This window comes from Polistes canadensis, unplaced genomic scaffold (assembly GCF_001313835.1).
Source record: "Polistes canadensis isolate GaletaPanama2010 unplaced genomic scaffold, ASM131383v1 scaffold_101, whole genome shotgun sequence".
NCBI classification, from domain to species: domain Eukaryota; kingdom Metazoa; phylum Arthropoda; class Insecta; order Hymenoptera; family Vespidae; genus Polistes; species Polistes canadensis.
Window position 1 is genome coordinate 51,689 of NW_014569648.1, and position 23,034 is coordinate 74,722.

General features: G+C 33.4%; 1 protein-coding gene across 1 annotated transcript in view; it reads right to left on the minus strand.

The window, feature by feature from the left end:
* The window catches only part of LOC106787425 (basigin), a gene marked incomplete at its 5' end in the record, with an annotated part of 53,854 nt that extends 30,822 nt beyond the window's left edge, over positions 1-23,032 (minus strand). Inside the window, one exon of the mRNA XM_014749767.1 lies at positions 23,015-23,032. Coding sequence (XP_014605253.1) covers positions 23,015-23,032 — 18 coding nt within the window. The remainder of the gene's footprint in view (positions 1-23,014) is intronic.
* Between the last annotated feature and the right edge of the window lie 2 nt (positions 23,033-23,034).

The window sequence follows — 23,034 nt, forward strand, 5'->3', positions numbered from 1 at the left end:
CCGATGATCCGCTTAGTTGGATCGCTTTTGTGAAAAATCGAATTTACCGTTAATTATCATTAGAATCGCGAGTTACGTTAAATGAACAAATAAACGAGAAATGGATTTAAGAAAACGTCTAAATAAGGATAAATAAGGCTAATCGTTTGATTCTAGCGTAATCCGATCATTAAATCCTCGTCTAGTAGTAGTTTCTAGAATAACGAAAGAAGAAGGTAAGAAGAAGAAGAAGAAAAAGAAGAAGAAAAGAAAAAAGAAAACGAGAAAAACAAGTTCTATTTCTTTCACGATGCTAAGGAAAGTTTTGGGTCAAAAAAGGTAGAGAACGTTGCCATCTTTTTTTTTTTCTCTTCTGTTTATCGAACGGGGTTCGCTTGGTAGTTTCAGCGTACAATCTCACCTACTTTCCTCATTTTCTCTGAAGTATTCTCGCGACTAGTGACGCGCTTCTGTCGAGAGTGAGAGAAAGAGGTAGTGAAAAGAACAGAGAAAGACAGACAGACTGACAGATAGATAGATAGATAGATAGATAGAGAAAGAGGAAAATACTATCTGGAGAGAAGCACAGAGAAGGCTCGCGATCTGTGGCTCACACGGTGGCAACCCTCGCGTAAACAAGCTCGTTTGTCCCGCTTAACATAATCCGTTTTGTAGGATTATCCCCTTATTATGTCTTCTGTTACACCACTTAGTACCGAGTTGCTGGCAAGCTTACATCCAATGTCGGGCAACGAGGGTTGTAATTTGTGGCTGTCGGTTTGTTACGTCTCATCTACGCCAATGAATGTAATATTTTGGGATATAAGGACATCAAATGACGCGTGGACGATAAAGAGAAACGATATTGTCGGAAATAAACTGTGACCTCGGTATTACTATTAGTACTATTACTACTACTATTACTATTACTACTATTATTATTAATAGTAATCATATTGACGCACGTAAAACACAGAGAACTTCCTTTCGAGAAATTTTCTCTCCCTTACTCTCTCTTTCTTTAGTGACCGTAATAAAGAGTCTCGAACTATGACCGAATAGCTGGGAGAGTAATGGTCGTTCACGTGACCTGCTATAGTTGATGATAAAAATCATTCCTTCCGTACGTCGACAATAATAATGCTGATAATAATAATATGTTCGGACGGTTTTGATCGAGATGTGATGTATTATGGAAATTCTAGACTAGAGAGCGGGCGACTGAGAGAGAGAAATATATATATATATATATATATATATATATATATAGAGAGAGAGAGAGAGAGAGAAATATACATGTATACATATATACATAAATACATACATATGGTCGGTCCCGATCGATCACCGAAATCTAGCTCACGATAATTTCAGCTCGTCGTCCTGTATACTATATAGGTGAAGGTGGAAACGTCTCAAGAGAAACAGTTAGCGACAATGAAGGCGAAGTATAAAAGGTTCGCTTGTAATGAGTTCTTTCCTTTTTCTCTTCTTCGTTTACGACGTCATGGATATATATATATATATAGAAAAAGAGAGAGAGAAAGAGAAAATAAAAAGGGAGAGAAAAAGAGAAGGAGAGATAGATAGACTCCAGTTTCCATGTGCATAAACCCCGATGCGTGACACGTTACGAGGATGGAGTAAAACGGCAGGTGGTAAAGAACGACACAAATATGAAAGGGGATCCACCCTTGACTCCACTTATTCATTACTTACGGTACACGTAACCCGTTAAGGTGGTACTCACTGTTATTTGTGGTTGAAAGAAGTGGTAGACGGGTGGGTGCTCCTATGGATTGCGTTTTACTCGTTCTTCTTGTTAGTTACGATGTTGCTGCCTTAATTATTCCGAACAATAAGGATGGATAATTTGTCGATGAATGAAATATAGAAGGTATCATGTTGAATTTATCTTAAATTTATATTAATCGATCGTAAAGTTGGACAGGAAGGTTGATATCGATCGAGTATTCGAGATATAATATTTCACCAGGCGAGGATTCTCGTTTAACGATAGTGCAAGGAGAAATAAATGAGAGGAAGGATCGAGAGGTTGGAAATAAAATTGATTTTCGTTCTGCCCTTCGCCCTCTATTTCTATCTATTACTATCTCTCTCTCTTTCTCTCTATCTCTCTCTCTCTTTCATTCTCTTTCTTTGGATATGGTGGCTATGAAGAGTATGTGTCACTCGTTAGAGAAACGCTTCCAGTAGCTCGAAGCGCCAATGGGATCGTTAGTGGAAAGCGAGATCGGATTTCGTACAGTTCGGTGGGGCTTTAAGAGAGAACGCTCAGCAAAGCATTTTCCTTTTCCCCGAAGGATCGAATCCCAGAATGGTGATTCTCTTGAGTTAGATCAATTAAATTCGTGTTAATGTTAGTTTGGTTTGTCGTAGAACATAGAACGTTGAATTAAGAGGTTGTTACTACACTGATTACGATTCCTTTGTTAAAACTAAAAATTGTTTGTCACGAAAACGTTTGGATGGGACATCTACTGATTTTTTCCTTCTATCGATACTTTATTTTTTTTTTTTTTGTTATTTTCCTGTAAAAATTGTAAGTTACCGAAATATGCCGATGGATGGTTGTGTAATCCAGTTTCTTCTTCATTGGAATTGTCGCCACGTTCAAATGCGAGCAAACGGCACCAGACACAATAGTTTGGCAACTAATTGTAAGTCCTTACAGAAGTTAGGCTTAGCACCACAAGTTGTAGCAACAGAGGAACAAACGGTTCTAACATACTTGTGTTGAGTTCACTAACGACTAACTCGACCAAAAAAGAAAAAGAAAAAAATAACAGCACTATTTTTAACGACTCACTAAAGAGAATAAACGTGTTAATTGTTATCTAACTAACAAGATCCTTCAGTGGGAGAATTTAAGAACCAGCGCGTCTATTTAACTTAACATTATTTTTCTTTTTTTGGACAAGTTTTAAAGCTGCTAATACGATTAAATATTTCATTTGGATGAACTTGAATCTCAATAGATCGTTTTAATTTACGAGAAACAACGAAAATTATTGGATGACAATTTAAGTTTTTAACGAGTTTAATTTCCTATACGAGAATCAGGATGCTGTAGTTATTATCCTATTACTTAATTATTTGTTAATCTAACGAAATAATTTCTATCTCGTTCGAGAACATTTCGAGATTAAGCTGATTTATGTTTACCTTCGTGTTTCCTTTTTTCTTTATTCGTTTCGTGGTAATTATTTTTTAGCGATCGTTCTAACATATTTTTAAATTCAAATTCGCCTCGTAGTAGTCATCGTCGTCATCGTCGTCGTCGTACGGCAACGTATGTACGGTGGTTTACATCTCTTTCCTCGTTACAAAACAGGTCATAATAACGCGTATTCAAATCTCAGTAGGGATTTTAAACCACACTCCTAGGTTGTAAAGACTTCTCGAGCGTTTTCGAGAAGGTAATCCTTGGTCTAAGCCAGGCAATATCGGTTCGTTGCTCATTAGTAAGCCGACACACACCGGTCTCTACGATCGCAAATTGTACAGTTGCAAATGCGAGAATAACGAGCCATTCCTCAGCTTATACGAGAAGGGACGTATTGTATGCGACATGTGGGATTGAATGTTCGTATCAACAAGATAGCACGAACTTTCTCGCGAAATCGTAACTCAGGAAGTTGTTTGCTTTAAGTTTCCGTTCGTTGTAGATCCCTTTTCGATATTCCACGTGGGTTTCGGATGTAACTATAGCGACTACGACATTCGTATTTTCTTTTCTTTTATTATCAAAGATTATATATATTTATTTAATCAAACGTTATTTATTATTCTTTTTCTTACTAACCATTAAAAGAAACCTATGTTTTGATTATTATTATTATTATTTTTAAAATAATAATCAACTTCGTATCACCATTTGACCCAGTTTTCCACTGGGTCCAGCAAGTCACGATCTTAACTCGCATAAGTTAATATCTAAGTACTAAACTTCAAGCAAGAGAGAGAGTCGAGGTAGAATGATAATGAATTATTAGCACAGAAGTAAGTATACTTCGTTCAGTAGAAATATCTATGATAAGTGTAGACGTATACGTTTGAAATGTATAGTGAGTGTCCCTTGAAATCGTACACCGTTACGCTTACTAGATTTTTCCTTTAAAATTTACAAGTAAATACTTTTGTATACCATAATTACATATTTAATGAGTTTATCTTGAATGTTTTATTCATAAGAAGTGAATTAAACAAATGTTAAAATTAATGTACAGAAAACGCCCGTATCTTTAGTTCGTACGTGTTGGTATAACTGTAAAAACAGGGGAAATACAATGTCTACTGATTGTTCATCTTTTGTTTTTTACTGTTATTTAAATATTTTTTAGTATTATAATTAATTTAATACTAACAATAAGTAAAAAAAAAAGTAAGAATAATAAATACAAAGTACATTTGTTTAAAAATTACCTATCAATTAAAATATTTCGAATACTAAACAATTTCGATCTGATATTTTATTCGATGAAAATTTTCAACTCGATATTATTGCTGAATAAAAATGTTACAAAAAAAAAATATATGCTAGTTTAAACAATACTAAATATTAATAAAATACATTAGAGTATTAAACATACCTTAAATGATTGTTATATAATCGATAGAAGTGTCTGTTGTTGTCTAAAAGCTCGGTGTATAGGATCTATGTACCGCCCTCTTTGAAATACACGGTTAGACTGGTGCATTGTCCTCTGTGAAAGTACTTTTATTGAAAGTTGTTTATATGACACTCAGGACAATAAATTTTATTTACCACGCATATTACTTTCGTTATATTATATATTATATATATATATTCTTCGGGAAGTAATGTAAACAACAATCAATAATAGAATTTCAACTGACTTTCATAGAAGACAACGAACCAGTCTAACGATGTATTTCGAAGAGGACGGTACGTTGAACTCGTATTTCATGCTTTTAGATTACAATATGTATTTCTTTCAATTAATTAACAATCATTTAAGGTATGTTAAATACTCTAATATACTTTATTAATATTTAGAATCGTTTAAACTTTAATATTACATTTATTTTAACGTTTCTACTTAGCGATAATTTCCAGTTGAAAATTTCCATTTAATAAAATATCAAATCGAAATTATTTAATATTCGAAGTATATGTAATTTAAAACAAATATACTTTATATTATTCTTACTTTAATAGGTACAGTGTACGATTTTCAGGTACACTCCACTGTATATTGTATATACTTATTTATGTTTTATTATTAATATTTCTGTATCCTATATAAATTGCTTGAATGTGTTGGAATAGATTTATGCGAGAATAATAATTATGGTAGTGTAATTCGATATATAAGTATAGTATTCGATAATATAGATACATTTGTCGTTCTTCAGGGAGTAAAAGCCAAATAGTGCCATTTAATATATGAAACAGAAAAGACGAGTCGATTTAAAAAGGAGAGACTAGTAGCGAATATCATTGGAAATTCTCGTTTCACTAAAAATAAATTTTTCCAATAGCAATTTTGCTGTCTGGCTGTGCAGGTATATATATATATGCTTCCGGACCGATTCGTAGAAATCGATCCCATTTCATCGGAAACATCGTTGTTCTTTACGTTTTTCCTCTCTTGGGAAAGTTTAAGGTTCTCTGTGCTCCTTAACTATTTTATTTCTATTTTTTTCTCTGAGATCTTTTAATGTTCCGCGCGAGTGCTATTTTCAAAATTGGAACTGGATTAAGAAGATATTTTTTGCCTCGTCGTAATTACATTGAAATTGAATGAACCGATTTTTTGGAGTAATTTTATGTAAGGCGATAGCCTTGCAAAAAGTTACTTTTAAGTAAAGGTAAAATAGTAGTCGAGTTAATGATGCATTTTCTTTAGTCTTTGATACTGTCTTAACGCATACATATATGTAGATAAGTATAATATATACGTATACATACAGTTAAACGTCTTTTAAGATCATAATTTGGTTTCTTTTTTTTTTTTTTCTTTTTTTCTTCTTTTCCTTTCTTTATTCCAGAAAATTTCTTCCTAGATATTCTTTTGACTCTCTCTCTATTTTCTACTTTTCTCTCCATTTTAACTGTTTCGAACTTTCACAATTACTTAACCATCTCTTTTTTTTTTTTTCTTCTTACCTCTGCAGTCACTAACACACGTTCCCAACAGCATTTATATTTGGATGCCACCGGAGAGCAAAGTTCATAGAAAAGTATATGACACTTTTCTTTCCGTATTTTAATGAGCTTTCGCGCAACTTTATTTCCAAGCCGAGTTTTCTGTAATCTGTGTAAGAATTTCTCCAAGCTCTACGGTAATAGATTCTTTTTCAATGAACGGAAAGTCTTTTACCGATGTGATTCCGCGTGTAAACTTTTATCATCGATCTGCTGGTGCCTTGCTTTTGAGTCTAAAGAAGGTCCGTTTCAAATTAAACGCCGAGTCGTTTTAATCACTCAGCGGTTATTAATTATCTCTCTTTCTCTTTCCATTTTACTGTTTCTCTCTCTCTTCCTCTCTCTCTCTCTATCTATCTCTCATCGTCTTCGTACACCATTACAGTTCTTTGTTCGTTCTTTTATTCTCTCCCCTTTTTCTTTTTTTTTTTTTTTGCTGCTCCCTGTCTCTCATCTCACAAGGGATACCTTCGATTTTTATTTTACGTAGGTGTGTACGTCTATACAGTCTTGCGGAGACACATTAACTCGCGAGTGCTCTCGGGTAATGCCCAGAGAATAACAGCCCCTTGCATTTCGTTCCCAATGTCTCAGCACGGGTAAAGGCATACTCGTCGTAGCTTCCTGTTTTAGAAGATAAATAGAGAAAGAGGAAGAGAAGAAAAAGAGAGATTGTTTCTTTTTCTCTCTTAAGAGTTTCGCAGTTTAACGACTATTCGGTTGAATTTAGTCGACACTATTCTGCACCATATTACACTTACCTTCACTCTTCTAACAATTCTAGAGACAGAAGAATAGAAAGTTTAAGAAGATTGCTGTATACATAATTTCTATTGTTGTTAGCTTTATATTCATCTGAATGGTATTTACGCAACATACTTGTATGTTGTTTTGTTTAAGAAAATAATAGGATGCACTACGATAAAGATCTTTAGCGTGTAATATGAAATAAACAAAGAATCTAATTATAGGCATGTATGTTTTCAGATAATAATACGATTTCCACGAGTATCGTGCATTTCATGTATGTATGCGCATGCTAGGATATGTACTATGTTTATATCAGATTCGAATCAGTTTGAATTCGTTGTCCATTGATTCAATTATTAATTTATAGAAGATAACATTCTAGTCGATCGAAATCAAATATGTCTCTATGTAATGTAGTTTCAATAAATTTTGTTAAAATAGATAATTGGTTTCGAGATATCAATACATTATTATTTCATATAATCTATTATACAATTTATATTATAAATTACATTACAACAATGGTTAGGGAAAGTTATTTCATGTATTGTATAGATATATTTAACGATTCAATTATTTATAGATATTTCTATATGCTTACCTACTATCTAATTCTATTTAACGGGGAATAGTATACGGGGGGAATGGAAATTTTGAAAAGCTAAAAAACTATCATCTTTCTGTTTCTTTTTTTTTCTTCTTCTTCTTCTTCTTTATCCCAATGTCTCTGAATGCAACAAAGAGAAGGACGACAAGTCTTCTAATTCGAAAAACGTTTTTCCTCTATCATTTCGGTTCGCGGTGTACTTTTAATTACACGGTGCAGCTGCCGCTGAAAACGAAGTTTAAGTTTTCCCCGATCGATCGGATTACATTTCCGTCGGATACGCACGTTCCTTCTTTGACGGGAAATTGCGATGTAGTTTGTGGTGAATATACATACACGTATACATATACATACATACATACATATATGTGTATATATATAGATGTATACCATATACTAGGACGAAGAGGGTAGTACTAAACAGGCGAATGTGTTAACCCGCTAGTACGGTTTCAAGGATCCGTCGTAGAAACGGTCGACTACTCATCAAAGGGTATCTATATTAATGAGATGGCGTGCACCATGGCGCCCAGACGTCGAGCAGCCTTATTATGTGTGCAAGCGAATGACGTTCGGTTTCAAGAAGGTAGTACCACGTTTCCTTCTACTATTTCTCTTCCTCTTCCTCCTCCTCATCCTGCTCCTCCCCCTCGTTCCTTTAACCGTCGTTAACGTCATTTTCATTAAAATTTATGAAAAAAATGAAGAAGTAAAAAAGAAAATACGACCAATGGTCGTTTTTACGATTAACATAAATCGTTAAACCAAATTTATAACACCGTGTGTCACTTTCGACGATTAAGGAAAATAAATTCTATACGAATCGTATGAGCCCTTTCCCTATTCACTATTCGGTTAAACCTCAAATGTCGTCGTCGGTCTCGGTGCTCGTTCAAAACAAATAAAACAGAGTTGGCAAATAGGAATTTACGAGGCAAAGGGTGTGTGTGTGAGAGAGAGAGAAAGAGAGAGAGACCCTTCAAGACGTTTAACGAACTAGTTACGGAGGAAGTTCGTTGACAAATACTTGGACAGGAGAAACCATCACTATTCCGATAGTCAGTTACGAATATTCTCCAATGGAATGTATATTATTATAAGACAATGACATTATTTAATTGAATGGAATGAAAGTTTGAAAGGCCTCGTTATACGTTCGAAGATGTCTACTATGAACAATAAATAATGTTTTAAGTAAAGAAACAACTTCGTTTTAATTATTAATACCGTTAAATTCATTCTTTTTTTATGAATAAATAAATTCATTATATTCGTTTCCTTGTTTTTCTAGAGACCGACATTGCGTTCGGGTATCCAAGTTATGATAAGGAAGGAATAGAGAAAAAAAAAAAAGAAAATAGGGCTAACTTTTCTCGTGAAAAACTTTGCTTTTTTTTCTTCTATTATATTATATATAATATTATATATAATATTATAGTTTAAAAAAAATGTCGATATAAATTTTCGAGCTTGGTTTATATCGTGTTTAAAGAAAATAATGTCGACCTCGGAAAAATCTTTGACGTTTAATCGTGCGCTTCGAAACGAGGCCATTTAGTTATATCACGATCACGAAGATATTATTTACAAGGCTGTCCGTAGCACGCGATGCGGACTAATCCTCTAATTCACGACGCACTTTCCATTCGCCTACTACTACGCGGTGTTATCGAGCTCCATTGCTCTCAGCGAACAATAGCTATTCCACAGATCAATATTCCACCGTCGGAATTTAATAATCCCATCCTGCCAGTTGCTGACGTCCAAAGGCCGATTAGTAGTGCTTTTGGTGGATTCGCTGGGGGTGTTGGCGTTGATTTTGTGAAAAGAAGAAGAGGTATGCCACACCCCCCTCACCCCGCCCCACGCTCCCAAAACGTCTTACAAAGTATTCTTTAAATAACGAGATTTAGGATGACTCTTCGAAAAATCTTGTTTCTTTTTCGTAATTCTATAATATATCACTTTTTTTTTTTTGTTTAATATCATGACATATAGTTTTTTTTTTCTTTCAATTCAATTTATCCAACTTTACGATTTTCTGTTACAAACGGGCCTGATTCGTTTGTCGTTGATCGACAATAAATTTTTGATATCAAACGATTACGATATTTTCAATCATGGACAAACGCAAATGCATATGTCATTGAAGTACGTTAAATTAATTAATTTTTCCAATTCGCATGCGAAAATTGTTACGATTTAACGTGTTTTTTTTTTTTTTCAGAAACAATACCTATCGTATACGTTTACATACGTCAATTTTTCAAGTTTTATCATTAAAACTTTTTGAAATTGTACAGTTGAGAAAATAAGAGTATTTTCTTTCTCTCTCTCTCTCTTCTCTTTCTCTCTCCTTGTCATAATTATTATATAACACTGACATAACAAGGGTCGATGAAAATTTGGTACGCTTATCTACGAAATTACTTTGAAGAGATGTCCCAAGAGACTACGTCGATGATTCATGAGTACCCATATTTAAACCGTGTCGTGAACATTGTTCGATGTAATGGAAATAGGAATATCTCAAGCGTTGATATCGTAAGTACCTCTTATGTATATATGTTCAATATACATGCATATAAATACATACATACATACATGCATACGTGTTAGAAAACAAAGCATCCATTCAACCATGTGACAAGTTCACTTCTTTTCTATCTTCGAATCCAATCCTTCTCTTTTCGTTCGTTTTATCTGGAATCCGTTTGCGAGTACGATAAAGCCTCCTCAAAGACTACGCAGGTTTCTTCGTCGACTCTTACTGCACATTTTTGAGAAAAAGAAAGAAAGAGAGAGAGAAAGATAGAGAGACATGGTGAAAGACGATCGATGTGTTGGAGAGATCTTCGAGGTCGCACCACCTTTAGTAAGTAAGTATACTTACTTTCATAGTACTAAGAAATTCCGTGCGCGTGTTGGGTGAGTATTAGAAGAAAAAGGAAAAAAGAAAAAGGGATAGAAAAGTCACATTGAAAGAAGCTTTCTTTTAGTAACACTCATGGGTACTGAAGAGGGAACAAACTAGAGGTCGGTACGTGGTTTTAACTTTGCGTTTATTTTTTGACGAAAAAAAGTACTGACTCGGTCACGTTAAAACTATACTACTGCTTACGAAACTATTTCTTTTTTTCTTTCTACTTCCCACTCTTTCTCTTTCTATCTCTTATTTAAAAAGACAGAAGGTGTTGGTATTATCACACCCGTCGTATCTACTTCGTTCACGAACGAAATCGATTTTATCGGAGTCCCAGGGAGACGTCGGTGCCATCGTGCACGGAAAAACAGAAACAACTGTTGTGTAAGTTGGGGGAAACAGTAAGAGTATGAGAAAAGGATCAAGAAAAAGGAAAGCAGAGGAGGAGGAGGAGGAAGAAGCAGAAGAAGAAGAAGAAAAAGTGGAACTAGGCTGAACTGTTGGGTCGCAAAGGGTAGATGGGCTGTTCAGAACTGAGTAAGTAAAAGAGAGAGAGAGAGAGAGAGAGAGAGAGAGAAAAGAAAAAAGGAAAAAGAAAGATAGAGATAGAGAAATGCAAGAGTCCCTCGACCTCTCTCGGATTGCACGCGGATTGCACGCGAGTCTCTGAGCTCCTGAATCCTACATACGCGTACATAAGTATCTATAAATACGTGTAAGTGTGGGTAATGTCTGCTGTTTGTTGCCATATCATACATAGTATACACGTATACATGTATACATATACGTACATACCTGCATAGTAACATATGAGACTACGTAGCTGATACGTGTCATTCTTTCTTTTTCTCTATTTCTTTTTTGCAAGATATAGAAGCACGTAGGAACGCTATCGTTCTTCTCGAATCCTACCGAAAAACTGATTTCCACCTTAGGGGGAGCGATATTTTTTATGGTCGCGAGTAAGGTTCAGCCGGTGTAGGAAGTGGCTATAAAATCCGACGGGTGACTCGTTCTTTCTTCGGAGTCTTGCTCAGATCGATTTATTCGTTTTTCCTTTTGGTAAGAGAGAAATGGAGAAAGGAGAGAAAGAAGGAAAGGATAGAGGTATCTTTTCGAGTTGGAGCTGGATGAAAGTTCGTTCTACGTGGAGGAAAAGGAAAAAACATGGAGAAAATCGATCCACATCTTTCTTTTCTCTTCTCTTCTCTTCTTTTCTTTTTTCTTCTCTTATCCTTTTCGTTCGTTTGATCGTTTCGAAACGGCTAAACATCGTAGGTACGCGCGAGTTTTTAATGGCGTTTCTTTTCGTCTCTCTGTGGAACGTTCAACGTGGCACGACGAGAACGATGTGTAATTCGTTGCTAGCGAACTCCTTGAAAAAGAACCAACTTGGGAGACTTTGGTAAAGCGAAAAGAGAAATACCTAGGTATATATATATATATATATATATATATATATATATATGTTTGGTATACTTAGGTGGGTGGAGTATTCTATACACATACACACACGTATATATACGCGTATACGTGTATAGGAAAAGAGGAGAAAAAATTCCAAGAGTGGCCGATCCAATTATATCCAGGCGCGACTGAACGACGACTTTTCGAGAAAAGGAACGAACGGTCCTTTCTGAAAATACGGAAACAAGCGGTCCAAAAGCAGCAGTTTACTATACTAGAGTTCGGCTTGCGGTCGTTCTACAGACGAAAGTTTCATCAACGCACGTGTATCCTTGAATCTCTGTGTGTGCACGTGTCAGCTTGGAAAATGAGAGCGAAGGAAAGAGAGGAGGCGATAGCTCGATGCTAGTAGAGTGTGTCTACCGAAAGACAGTGTAAGAGAAAGCAAAGGAGGGTAGAAACTGGTGCGAGAATTGAAGGGGTGGGAACGTTTCTGGGGTAAGGTGAAATAGAGATAGGGAGACACGCGTTTGAGCCTCAAATACGTCTGAGGTATTTCGAGTCCTTTGAAGCTACGACGAAAGCATCTCTCGGGGTAAAATAAATATATATGTAGAAAAGTTCAGAGAGACTGAGAGAGAGAGAAAGGTAAAGACATTCGACCTGGCATATGTATTATCATATGCTTTCATCTGTATTGGAGTTCAAAGAAAGTAAAGAACAGAAACGAGTAAGGTCCATTCGATTTTGTGTTTAGAGATCACAAAAATTCATTTTCTTTTATTTTTAATACTGCTACTTGTATTTTTCTACATCGTGGCCGAACTTTTACCTTACCTACCCGTTTTTGAATTTAACTTCCTTTCTTTCTTTACTTCTTTCTACTAGCTACTTTAATCGAATTTTTTCTATGCTCTTCTCTTTTTCATTCTACCTTTGTCCCTATCTAGCTCCATAGTAACATAAAATATGTAAACGAATAAATACAATTTATAAACTTGAGACAGACGTTCGTGTCTGGTAAATGTAGGAAAACAAGTTCAAAATGCATCGTTTTTTAGAATCCTACCGAGTAGCTTATAATTTTATAACGATAACGCTTGATCCTGTCACGTGCGATGAATTTTATTATCCTTTGAAATTTCGAAACTAGCCACCATATACAAGGTGTCTCAATTCAAAATAGCAACTTAAATATTTTCTTTGTTTTGGATGATATGAAAAATGTGACATATTTTAATAAGTCTATCATGGGTACATCAAACACAATTTTCTTGTAAGATTACTTTTATTAGAGTGAATGAATTTGAACACTAAAAATATGATAAAATTGTAAGAAAATAGGTTCTCCATTTTCAACTGAGACTTCCTATATATTATTAATATAATATATTCATATATGGATGCATTATTGCGAGTTTAATATTTTCGTATATTTACGTGGAAAAATTGATCGATTATAATTTCAATGGTTATTAATTGGTAAAATAATTACAAGAATTAACGGGAGATCAAATATTTCATTAATCCTCTTGCCTTTTTTCTTAATTTTTCTTATTTACTAATAGGTATTAAATATCTCGGCATTTGATGAATACGTAATAATCGAGGTTAATAGCAGTGTATTATCTTCTGATGGTCCTTCAACAATTTTCCTCAAAGTTTGATATAAAAGTATTACGAAATTACAGGCGCTCTTAATTACAACGTAATGAGGTAGCACCGGTCCAGTGAAGCTACCCGTCCACCGTAGATTAGTTGGAAAGCTTTTTTCTTTTTCCCAGTGCACTGAGCAGCCTGTAGCATCTTTAAAAAGTAATTCAAGGAGAGATTATAAAGGACTTTGTAGGTTATTGGATTTCAAGTTGAGATCTTTCGTGTCCATCTTTCTAAATCGGGCCAAGACGAGATAGAAAGATAGATAGATAGACATATAGATAGATAGATAAATAGATAGGTAGATAGATGGCTTACTGAATATGTGCAGATGTATGTTACATACATTATATATATATATGTATATAGAAAGTGAAATGAAGACGATTAAAGATATCTTAGAACTTGGGAAATTACGGTCTGCATTAATGATCATGGAATATGATCCGGTCGTTATTGTTTTATGACCGCGAGCTAATATTCCTTGGCAACTCGATGAACAACTGGTAATTTCATTATGACAGCGTGAAACGTGTCGGGCACCTTACGTTATTCGATGTTGCTTCCGGCAATCATTTAACGTCTACATCTTCGATCTAAACTCGTAGGCATAATAATATTATTACTTCATTTATAACAGATGTTCTGGAATATTTTATTCAATCTTTTCATCATATCTCAAACTTCTTTTTTCTTTTTGTTTACTTTTCTTTCTTTCCAATTATGAAAACAGATTTTACTTAATGAATAATGCTTTCGTTACTTTCTTCTTCCTTTCCCTTTTCCCTTCTTCCTCTTGTTTATTTTTTCATTTAATCTTTGAATTTAATTTCTAATTAATCTACTTAAAAACGAAGATACACACTTACAGAAAGTCTTTTATTAGATTCGAGAGAGAGAGAGAGAGAGAGAGAGATTGTATTTTCTATTTAATATTGTTTAATAACGTCAGAAATATTTCGTCGTTTAATTAAAAAAAAAAAAGAATAATAATAAAAAATATTGAATGGAGAGATAAATTAGAATGAAGAGATATAATTTGTTGATTTGTATAATATCAATTTGTTAATAATAATGAATAATATTTTATTGAGATTAATAGATAAACGAGATAACTGTAATAGGAATATATCCATATAATCGATCGTGTTGCATCTCTTAGAAGATTATAGTATGCGCCCATAAGCAACATCGCAATGTCGTACATTATTGTTTTACGAGGATGAGCTAATATCCCTTGGCAACAGAACGTATACATAACTGCTGATAATTTCGTTATGAGACGACGAAATACTTGGACTTGATAATATCAACGGCACATTTCATCGAAATTAATTGAGAGAGATTGCATTTCGAAATTGATATTTTAAAATGATAATAATATATATTTGCAATTCCTTTGAATGAACGTTTCAAATACGTGTTGTACGATAACGAACAATCTGTTTCTTTTTACAATTAAGTAAAAATATTTTAAAAAAACTTATATTTACTGATATTACTCAAACGCAAATGAATAATAGTAAGTTCGCGCGTTTACATCGACACGTAAAGTTTTCTTTAAACGGCAGAGAAGATTTTTTGATAAGAACGTTAGTCGGGTGTACGTAAGGGAAGAGAAAAGTTTTAAATTAGTGGGAAGCATGAAAGATCACTAGCACGATTCATTTACTATCTCAGGTTTATCCCACCTACCTGTCTCGTATTTTTTATTCTTCGTCTATCACCTCTGTTCTTTGTAATTAAGTTAGGGATACATTTAATCGGTACGCGTTGCACGTTTTATATTTAATTATTGGATAGAGCAAGTTGTTCAAAGCCGTTTATTTTGTATCTTTCGTACAAGACCATTATTCGAACTAATTTCGAGAATCGGACTATTTTTTCTTCGCTTGCTTTGTATAGTTTTATTCATCTCCCTTTCAATTAAAATTAACCGAATATTTCAAAGAGAATATTTGGATTCTATAAATTCATAATAAATAATTTCAATTATTAATATTGCGAGTTTTTTCATAATTTAGATATCTCAAGATTCGATTTAATGAATCTGTAATCACGATGATAATTTAAAAATACATCTAGTCAAAATATTCAACGTGGAAAGTTTGAGAATTCCAATGAAATTGTTTTCACCTTCTTTTAATTCGATTATTGGTTTTTTTTTTTTTACTTTCTCCTTGTTAGAGAATATATCACGAAAATTATATTATCTCGTTTTCTTGACAGCAGAAAGAGAAAAGATACGTAGAGATAAAGTAAGAGAGAGAGAAATAAAAGAGGCAAGAGTTAGTATTGCTGTCATATCAAACAGTTCTGTACTGATAATATCAGTTATCGTGGTATAATACTTAACTACCTTCTGTAATTGTAAAATGGTGAAACTTTGTTCATTCTGGGAGCACCAGCTTTTAAAGGTACATCCTTTAATCTACGTTTATGTGTTTTGTACCGTTTTACTTTTAATTGTAAGTATTATTTCATTACAAAAATATACAATATATACATGTGTATATATATATTTGAGTTGCTAAAAATGAAAGAGGTACAAGTAACATTTTTAGATATTTTCTAGTTCGTAGTTATGCAATTATCTTAAATTTTAAAGTAATTTTACTTGTACAGTTTTGTACATTGTCTAGTGTGTAGTTATCCACTTATCTTAAATTGAAAAAAATGTTACTCGTATCCCTTTTCTTTTCAGCCATTCATTTATAAGAGTGTATCATATATATACACATATACATATATATATATACTTTTATCCAATCTATCTAAAAAGTATTCAAAGACACAAAAAAATTATCAAAAATAAAAAAGTAGAAATACGTGAAGTCGTAGAAAATAAAATTTCACTTTTGAATTGTTCGCATAATATAATTTCCATGTATAGTGGAAAGTCATCACTGCGTATTCCACTTTTGAATTGTTCGCATTTCCTTTTCATATACGTGTTATATATATGTACGTGAACATACTGAGTTTGCATTGTCGTTGAACAAAGAAATAATAGACGAATCAATAAATGTATGTAGAGAAAAAGGAAGAGGAAGATAGAAATAAAGATAAAAATAGAGAAAGAGAAAGAGAGAGAGAGAGATAAAGGAAATAGGAAGGAACAGTCATAGGACAGTAGACATTCTTACAGATTTACCGATAAATTCGTTCCCCCATCACGATGACGAACGTTGTTTTCCTCTTTTCTACATTATAAGGGATTTCTTTTATTCGAGATAAAATTGGAAACATTAGTCGCAATAGATATTCTTCGATAGAAAAAAAGAAAAAAAGAAAAGAAAAAAATAAAGAAATCATGCCTTTTGTCGTGATTTCATGTACAAAGGAACACGCGAAATCAAACTCTGACGAGGAGACGAAGAGGACTTTAAAATCTCGTTTTACCATGACTTTCAAACTCCAAGCAAAGTTCAAACTTATCCCCAGTTTCAACCCTTGAAAGCTTAACGAGTCCTTATCTACGGTGATACCGTATACTTTGATACGGAGAACGCGAGACTGCGTCGTAGGAGACTGTGCTCCTTTTCTACGTGGTACCATAAGCGATCCAATTTCCAGGCGCAAGTATCTCATAGTTTTACTAGCTGCTACTGGTGGTGGTCGTGTTTGTATAAACATCGAGACTACGAGCTTTAAACGATTTAAACGAAGTCTCTCTACGATTACTGCCAAATTTTACTCTTCTCTCTCTCTCTCTCTCTCTCTCTCTCTTTTTCTTTTTCTTTTTCTTTTTCTTTTTCATTTTCTTTTTCTTTTTCTCTTTTTCTCTAACGCACACATGTCCTTTCGTTTCGTTGCTTGGATTTTCAAATGTTTCTTCATCGAATAAATAAATAAATAAATAAATAAATAAATAAATAAATAAATAAATGAATGAATGAATGAATACGTGAAAAAAATTGACGCAAATTAATATTGGATCAGTTTGTATAAACAAACATGCAAAAACGAATATAAAAACGTACAGTTGCGATACAGTAGTCGAATATAACAAAATAGACAATATACAAAATAAAAGAAAGAAAGAAATAAAGGGTACAAAAAAGTATGACGAACGATCTCGTACGTATCTCGCGAAACGAGTTATAAGATAAATTTATTATTCATCGTGTATCTTAATTCACTCGACGAGATTTTATTCTCGATGGTGGGGTAAGTTATACGTTCTTTTCATTTTATATTAAGAATTACAAGTTTTATTTCTCAGAAAGTCACTTACTCGCGTACAGGCTTCTTATTCTTCTTCTTTCTCGCATTTTAAAACCACTCTTAGTTTCTCGGAATTTTACGAATTAAATGAAGAAAGGTTTTACCGGGTCTGTTATTCCTATTCTTTTACAGTCATTTCTGTTTTGCAAAATTAAAAATTTCATTTAGGTTTAGGAAGAAGGCAGATAAAAGCGAATAGAACGTAACCATGTCTGGAAAATATACATGTCAGATTTTCTTTCCTTTTTTCTCTCTCTCTCTCTCTCTCTCTCTCATTTTTTTTCTTTTTTGTTGCTGCACGTAACAAACATCGTTCTGCCACATAATTTTCTGTACTCATGAAAAAAAAAAAGAAAAAAAAAGAAAAAAGTTCTTGCTTTTCTTCATAGAAAGTTGTTAAAAAAGTACCAAGCGCGCATCTTTACTTTCGCAGTATCGACACAAAGACGCATCTTAAGAGAATCTTATTTCTTTTAAAAAGAAAAACTTGTGTTGGGTTTCTTTTTTTTTTCATCCCTTTGCATCCTTTTTTCCGTCTCACCCCTAATATAATAGTCGGCTTTTTATTTGTTTTTTTTTTGTCTCATTTTCTTCCATCTCCTCCTTCTCTTCTTTTAACAACTCTTTATTTTACAAACAATGTAACGTGTACGTTTGTTTCATTTTTATGATCATAAGAAGAGACAACGTCACGCGATTAAAGAGAATGCATTTTTTTTTGTTCTTTTACATTGGCTAAATTTTATTATATTTCTCGAGAGATTGCTTTGGATATGTATGTATCTATATGTACGATTGTATGTGTGCGGGGAAGTACAAAATCGTATAATGCAGTTTTGCAACGCTAAGCTAAAGCGCCTCTTTATAGAATTTACGATAGCCGCTTTGCTTTGTCTCATCGAGTCGCTTTTTATTTCAACGAGAAGTTGAACATTCTCGAAAACGTTTTCATGGCGTCGAAGAAAATAAAATAGGTAATGGTGTATGTGCTATTCTGTGCGTACGATCGTGTAAAATCTTCTCGTAAATAATAAAAATGATCGGACGCTTTTTTCGAAATAGTGGCAGCAAATTAGCGAATGATCGTTTAATAGAATTATTTCCAACAAAAAAAAAAAAAAAAAAAAAAAAAAAAAAGAAGCAATACATATTTCATACAATGCGAAATGTTGTTGATTGTAATTATTAAAATTTTCGTGAATATTGCAATCGATTGTTCAGTTAAAAAAAAAAAAAACAACCAAAAGGATTACTCAATTTCAAAACGAACGCGATTATCATTTTTTTTTTTTTTTGCGCGCGTAAAATCAAAATATCGTTTGCGAGAAAATTTCATGCGATTAATTTTTTGGTCTCGCGGCAACATTTGTATGTACGTTAAAACAAACGTTGTTTCGGAGTCGAAGGGGGGGGGAGGCGAGGACGGGGTGGTAGTAGGAGAAGGGGAAACAAAACCAAAATATAAAATAAAAAAGAAAGATGTTTTGTGCGTAAAACCAATCGGTAGTAGTAGTGAATGTGCGTTTGTAAAAATTGCTTGTGAAAAAAAGTATGTACGTTCGCGTACGATGAGTTCCGCTTTGATTATTTCCTCGTTAACGAAGGCATTAATTTTGCTGGCGAATATTCTCGTCTGTTGTCTGCATTGCAATATCGTCCCGCTTGTATTCCCCGTCGGCGATTTGAATTTTTATTCTTGTTTCCTTTCCCTATTTTTATTACTTCTTCGATCAAATTTAATTGTGCAAAAATATTCGCATAAGAAAATAGAAATAATTTTTACTAATTTTCCAAATGATTTATTATAGAAAGTAATCGATGAAAATTGTAATTACCATTTATGTAAAATATATATGGATACGAATCTACATTTGAGAAAAGGATTGTGTTCTTATTGGTCGTGTAACATAACACCTCTAACGAAGAAATCATTATTCATATCTTTAGTCGTCGCGTTATCCATTCGACGCGTAAAGTTTACATAGTAAACTTTAATGCAAAATGTTCTTCTGTTAGAATCGAGAGTTTGAAAATAGAATATCGATTGAAACGAGAACACGCTCGTCGATTTAAAAATCTCTCTCTCTCTCTCTCTCTCTCTTTTTCTCTATCTATCTATCTTTTATTCTTTCTCTTTATTTTTTGCATAGAAGAGGGACTTTTTTGTTCCTTCTTTTAAAATTCTTTCTAGCCTTTGACGAGGCATTCTCCCTTCGTTGTGTCACGAACGTAACCCGAGGCGATGAGTTCCCGATTACTCTAAAGGTTTCCATTATTCCATTTTCAATTAGGTTTAATCGTTAGTACATACGTTCGGTTTCATGCACCAAGAAAAACGTTCAGAACGATAATATATTCACTGTTCTTAATTACTACGGATATATGTTCTTCTTGTCTTCTCGTAATGCTAAAGAGCAATTAAAATTATCGAGTTTTTCTTTTTTTTTTTTCAACGTCATCCAAAAGCGTTCGAATAAATCGTTTGATTAAACCGGAATCGAAGGATGCTGAATAGACTTTGTCGATGTTAATCAAATTTGTTCTGAAAGTATTGTATTTATTTGATATCAAGTTTATGCATACAATTTTATTTCAAATATTGATATTTTTTCCCTTTACTATAATATATTTTTTCATCTTTATTTTTATCAAAAGTTCATTTCTACAACGAGGGAATCGTTGTTATCTTCATACAATTAATATTTATGTTACAAATTCGTTTCTTTGTTGAAAAGATAAATGAAAATACTAGATATTAAAAAAGGTAATAAATGAATTAGAGATTATTATAAGAAATAATTGATCAAAAATGATCTCTTAAGTATATGTATGTGTGTGTATTAGAAATAGTTCGTTTATTGTTAGATTAAATTCAGTAGAATTAGATAATACTATTAAAGCGAATCGGGTTTACTTGGAAATACGATATTAGCGATTGAGGTTTAACACGGGGATATAGAATGTGTTCGTAAAGGATAAAATTTATGAAAAGTCAACTAATCCTCGTGAAATGATTTTGGCTCTATCGATTTTTCTCTTGTTTCCCGTGGCCTCTAACGGACGACGACCTCTCGGTTATCCTGCGGACCGCTGAGACTCTCCACCGACATAATGAACTGTCGCGAATTGCACTTTGTAAATGCAGCTATGCGTCACGTAGACAGATGTACATGCATAACAATTAAACGGTACAGTTACGGGTCGGTCTCTCGCACTGGAGTACACCCGATGTTACTAGCCTATACTTTTGACGTTTTTCGAGCGTTTTGCTTTAACATTTCATTGTTTAACCGTTGGTTCACGAAACGTTTAGGTATATTTACGTAACGTTGATATAAGCGAGGAAATTTCAATTCCATCGATTTGTTTGAATTCCTGTGGTTCTTCGCGTCAACGTTTTTCCTTTGACAACTATTCAACAATTTTCATTATTTTCTAGTTAAATAATTGTTGGTTTATTTTTTCTCCCCCAAACCCCCGTCTATCGTTGCAATGAAGATAGTAAAAAAAAAAAAAAAAATACATAGGAAAAAGAGGTAAAGAGATTTAATCTTCCTTTCTTTATCTCATTTTCATGTTTCCTCTGCCTTTTTTTTTCTTTTTTTCCTTTTTTTTTATCGAGCGATAGCAGCGCAAATTTGAACGTTTTATCGGTCGCGATACATCGAGAGAACGATATTCTCAAATCGTGCCAAATAATAGATAATTTTATTTTTGGCGCACGAGTTGCATCGTATTGTCGAGAATGCTTACACAGATATACGTTAACTTTCATCTCGATTGCGAATCTTTTACGTGATCTCTAAGAAACTTGATGTAAAAAAAAAAAAAATTAACATACAATTTAAAATAATGTTCCGAGAGATATCCTATTTATAGATATATATAAATTAATAATTAGATGCGTGTATAACAAAAATGAAATAACTTTAACTATCCTGTAACTTTGGTTAAAGTTTTAATCAACTTTTGTAAATATATAAGTATATACATAATATACAAAAGAGTTATGTGATAACAGAAATTCGCGATATATAAAAAATACTTATAGCAAAAATCTTTTTTTTCAAGCCCATTGAAAAAAGAAAAATTATATCAGATCACTGATACAAAATGAAATCTGAAATATAAAAAAAGGCGAATATTTACAAATGAACTTGCTTGTTTCGCGAATATAAACAAAATATTATCGTGTCTTTTTTAGATTTTATTGGGACGAAAATGTAACGATAGAAATAGATAGAAAAATAGATATAAAGAGAGAGAGAGAGAGAGAGAGAGAGAGAGAGAGAGAGAGAGAGTGAGAGAGAAAGATGGGGAGCAAAGTAAGAGCGAAAGCCTCGATTTTCTTTTCGTAATATCCTTTTTCTTCAAGCTCCACGCTATTATCCTTGCACGGAAAAATGCATGTCATATGTCTATATAGAATATGCACATTTACAAGGAAAAGGAAAGTACGATCTTTTCGAAAGTTCTACTCGAGTACTGAGCTTAGACGTTCGCGGCCTTTGCATTCCAGCTTTCTGTACAATTTGATTTACGTTTCACTTTAATCCGTTGAGTGTCACCGGCCTTTCTTACGTATTTTTCTCTCTCTCTCTCTCTCTCTCTCTCTTTCTCTCTCTTTCTATCTTTCGGATGCTCTCGAAACAGCATCTCGTGATACTTTTCCTTGATATGCGCGTTACTTTACACAGCCTGAAAACACATCTAACAGAAGTAAAAATCTACCTAGAGATGCGAGTACTATCTTTTATTTTACTTTTTCATTTTCTTGTTTCCTTATACTCTCTCTCTCTCTCTCTTTTTTTCTTTTTTTCTTTTCGAAAAGACATATACATATGTTCGTTTTTTTTTTTCATTTTGTAGTTGTTACTTTCTGAAACATCGCGTTTTAATTCGTTGAAATATTCTATTATTTACTATCCTTTAATTAAAGAGATAAAAAAGATATGTGTTTGTCTTATCTTATCTTTTAGAATATTAATATCTTTTTTTAGAATCTCTATTATTTTTTGCCATACAAAATAAAACGAGCTTTGTTAGTAGGAGATAGGAAATAAAATTCTTAGTTAATTGGGTACATCTTTCTTTCTCGTTACTTTTATGTTATTTGATATCATTGTTAAGAAGTTCCAATGGATCGAAATTAGAGAGAGAGAGAGAGAGAGAGAGAGAGAGAGAGAGAGAGAGAGAGAAAGAGAGTTAATTGAAAATGAGTTCTGCTAATAATATCTCTTTCGTAAAATTATCAGTGGGTGTGACCACTTACCTGACACTCGTAGGTCCCAT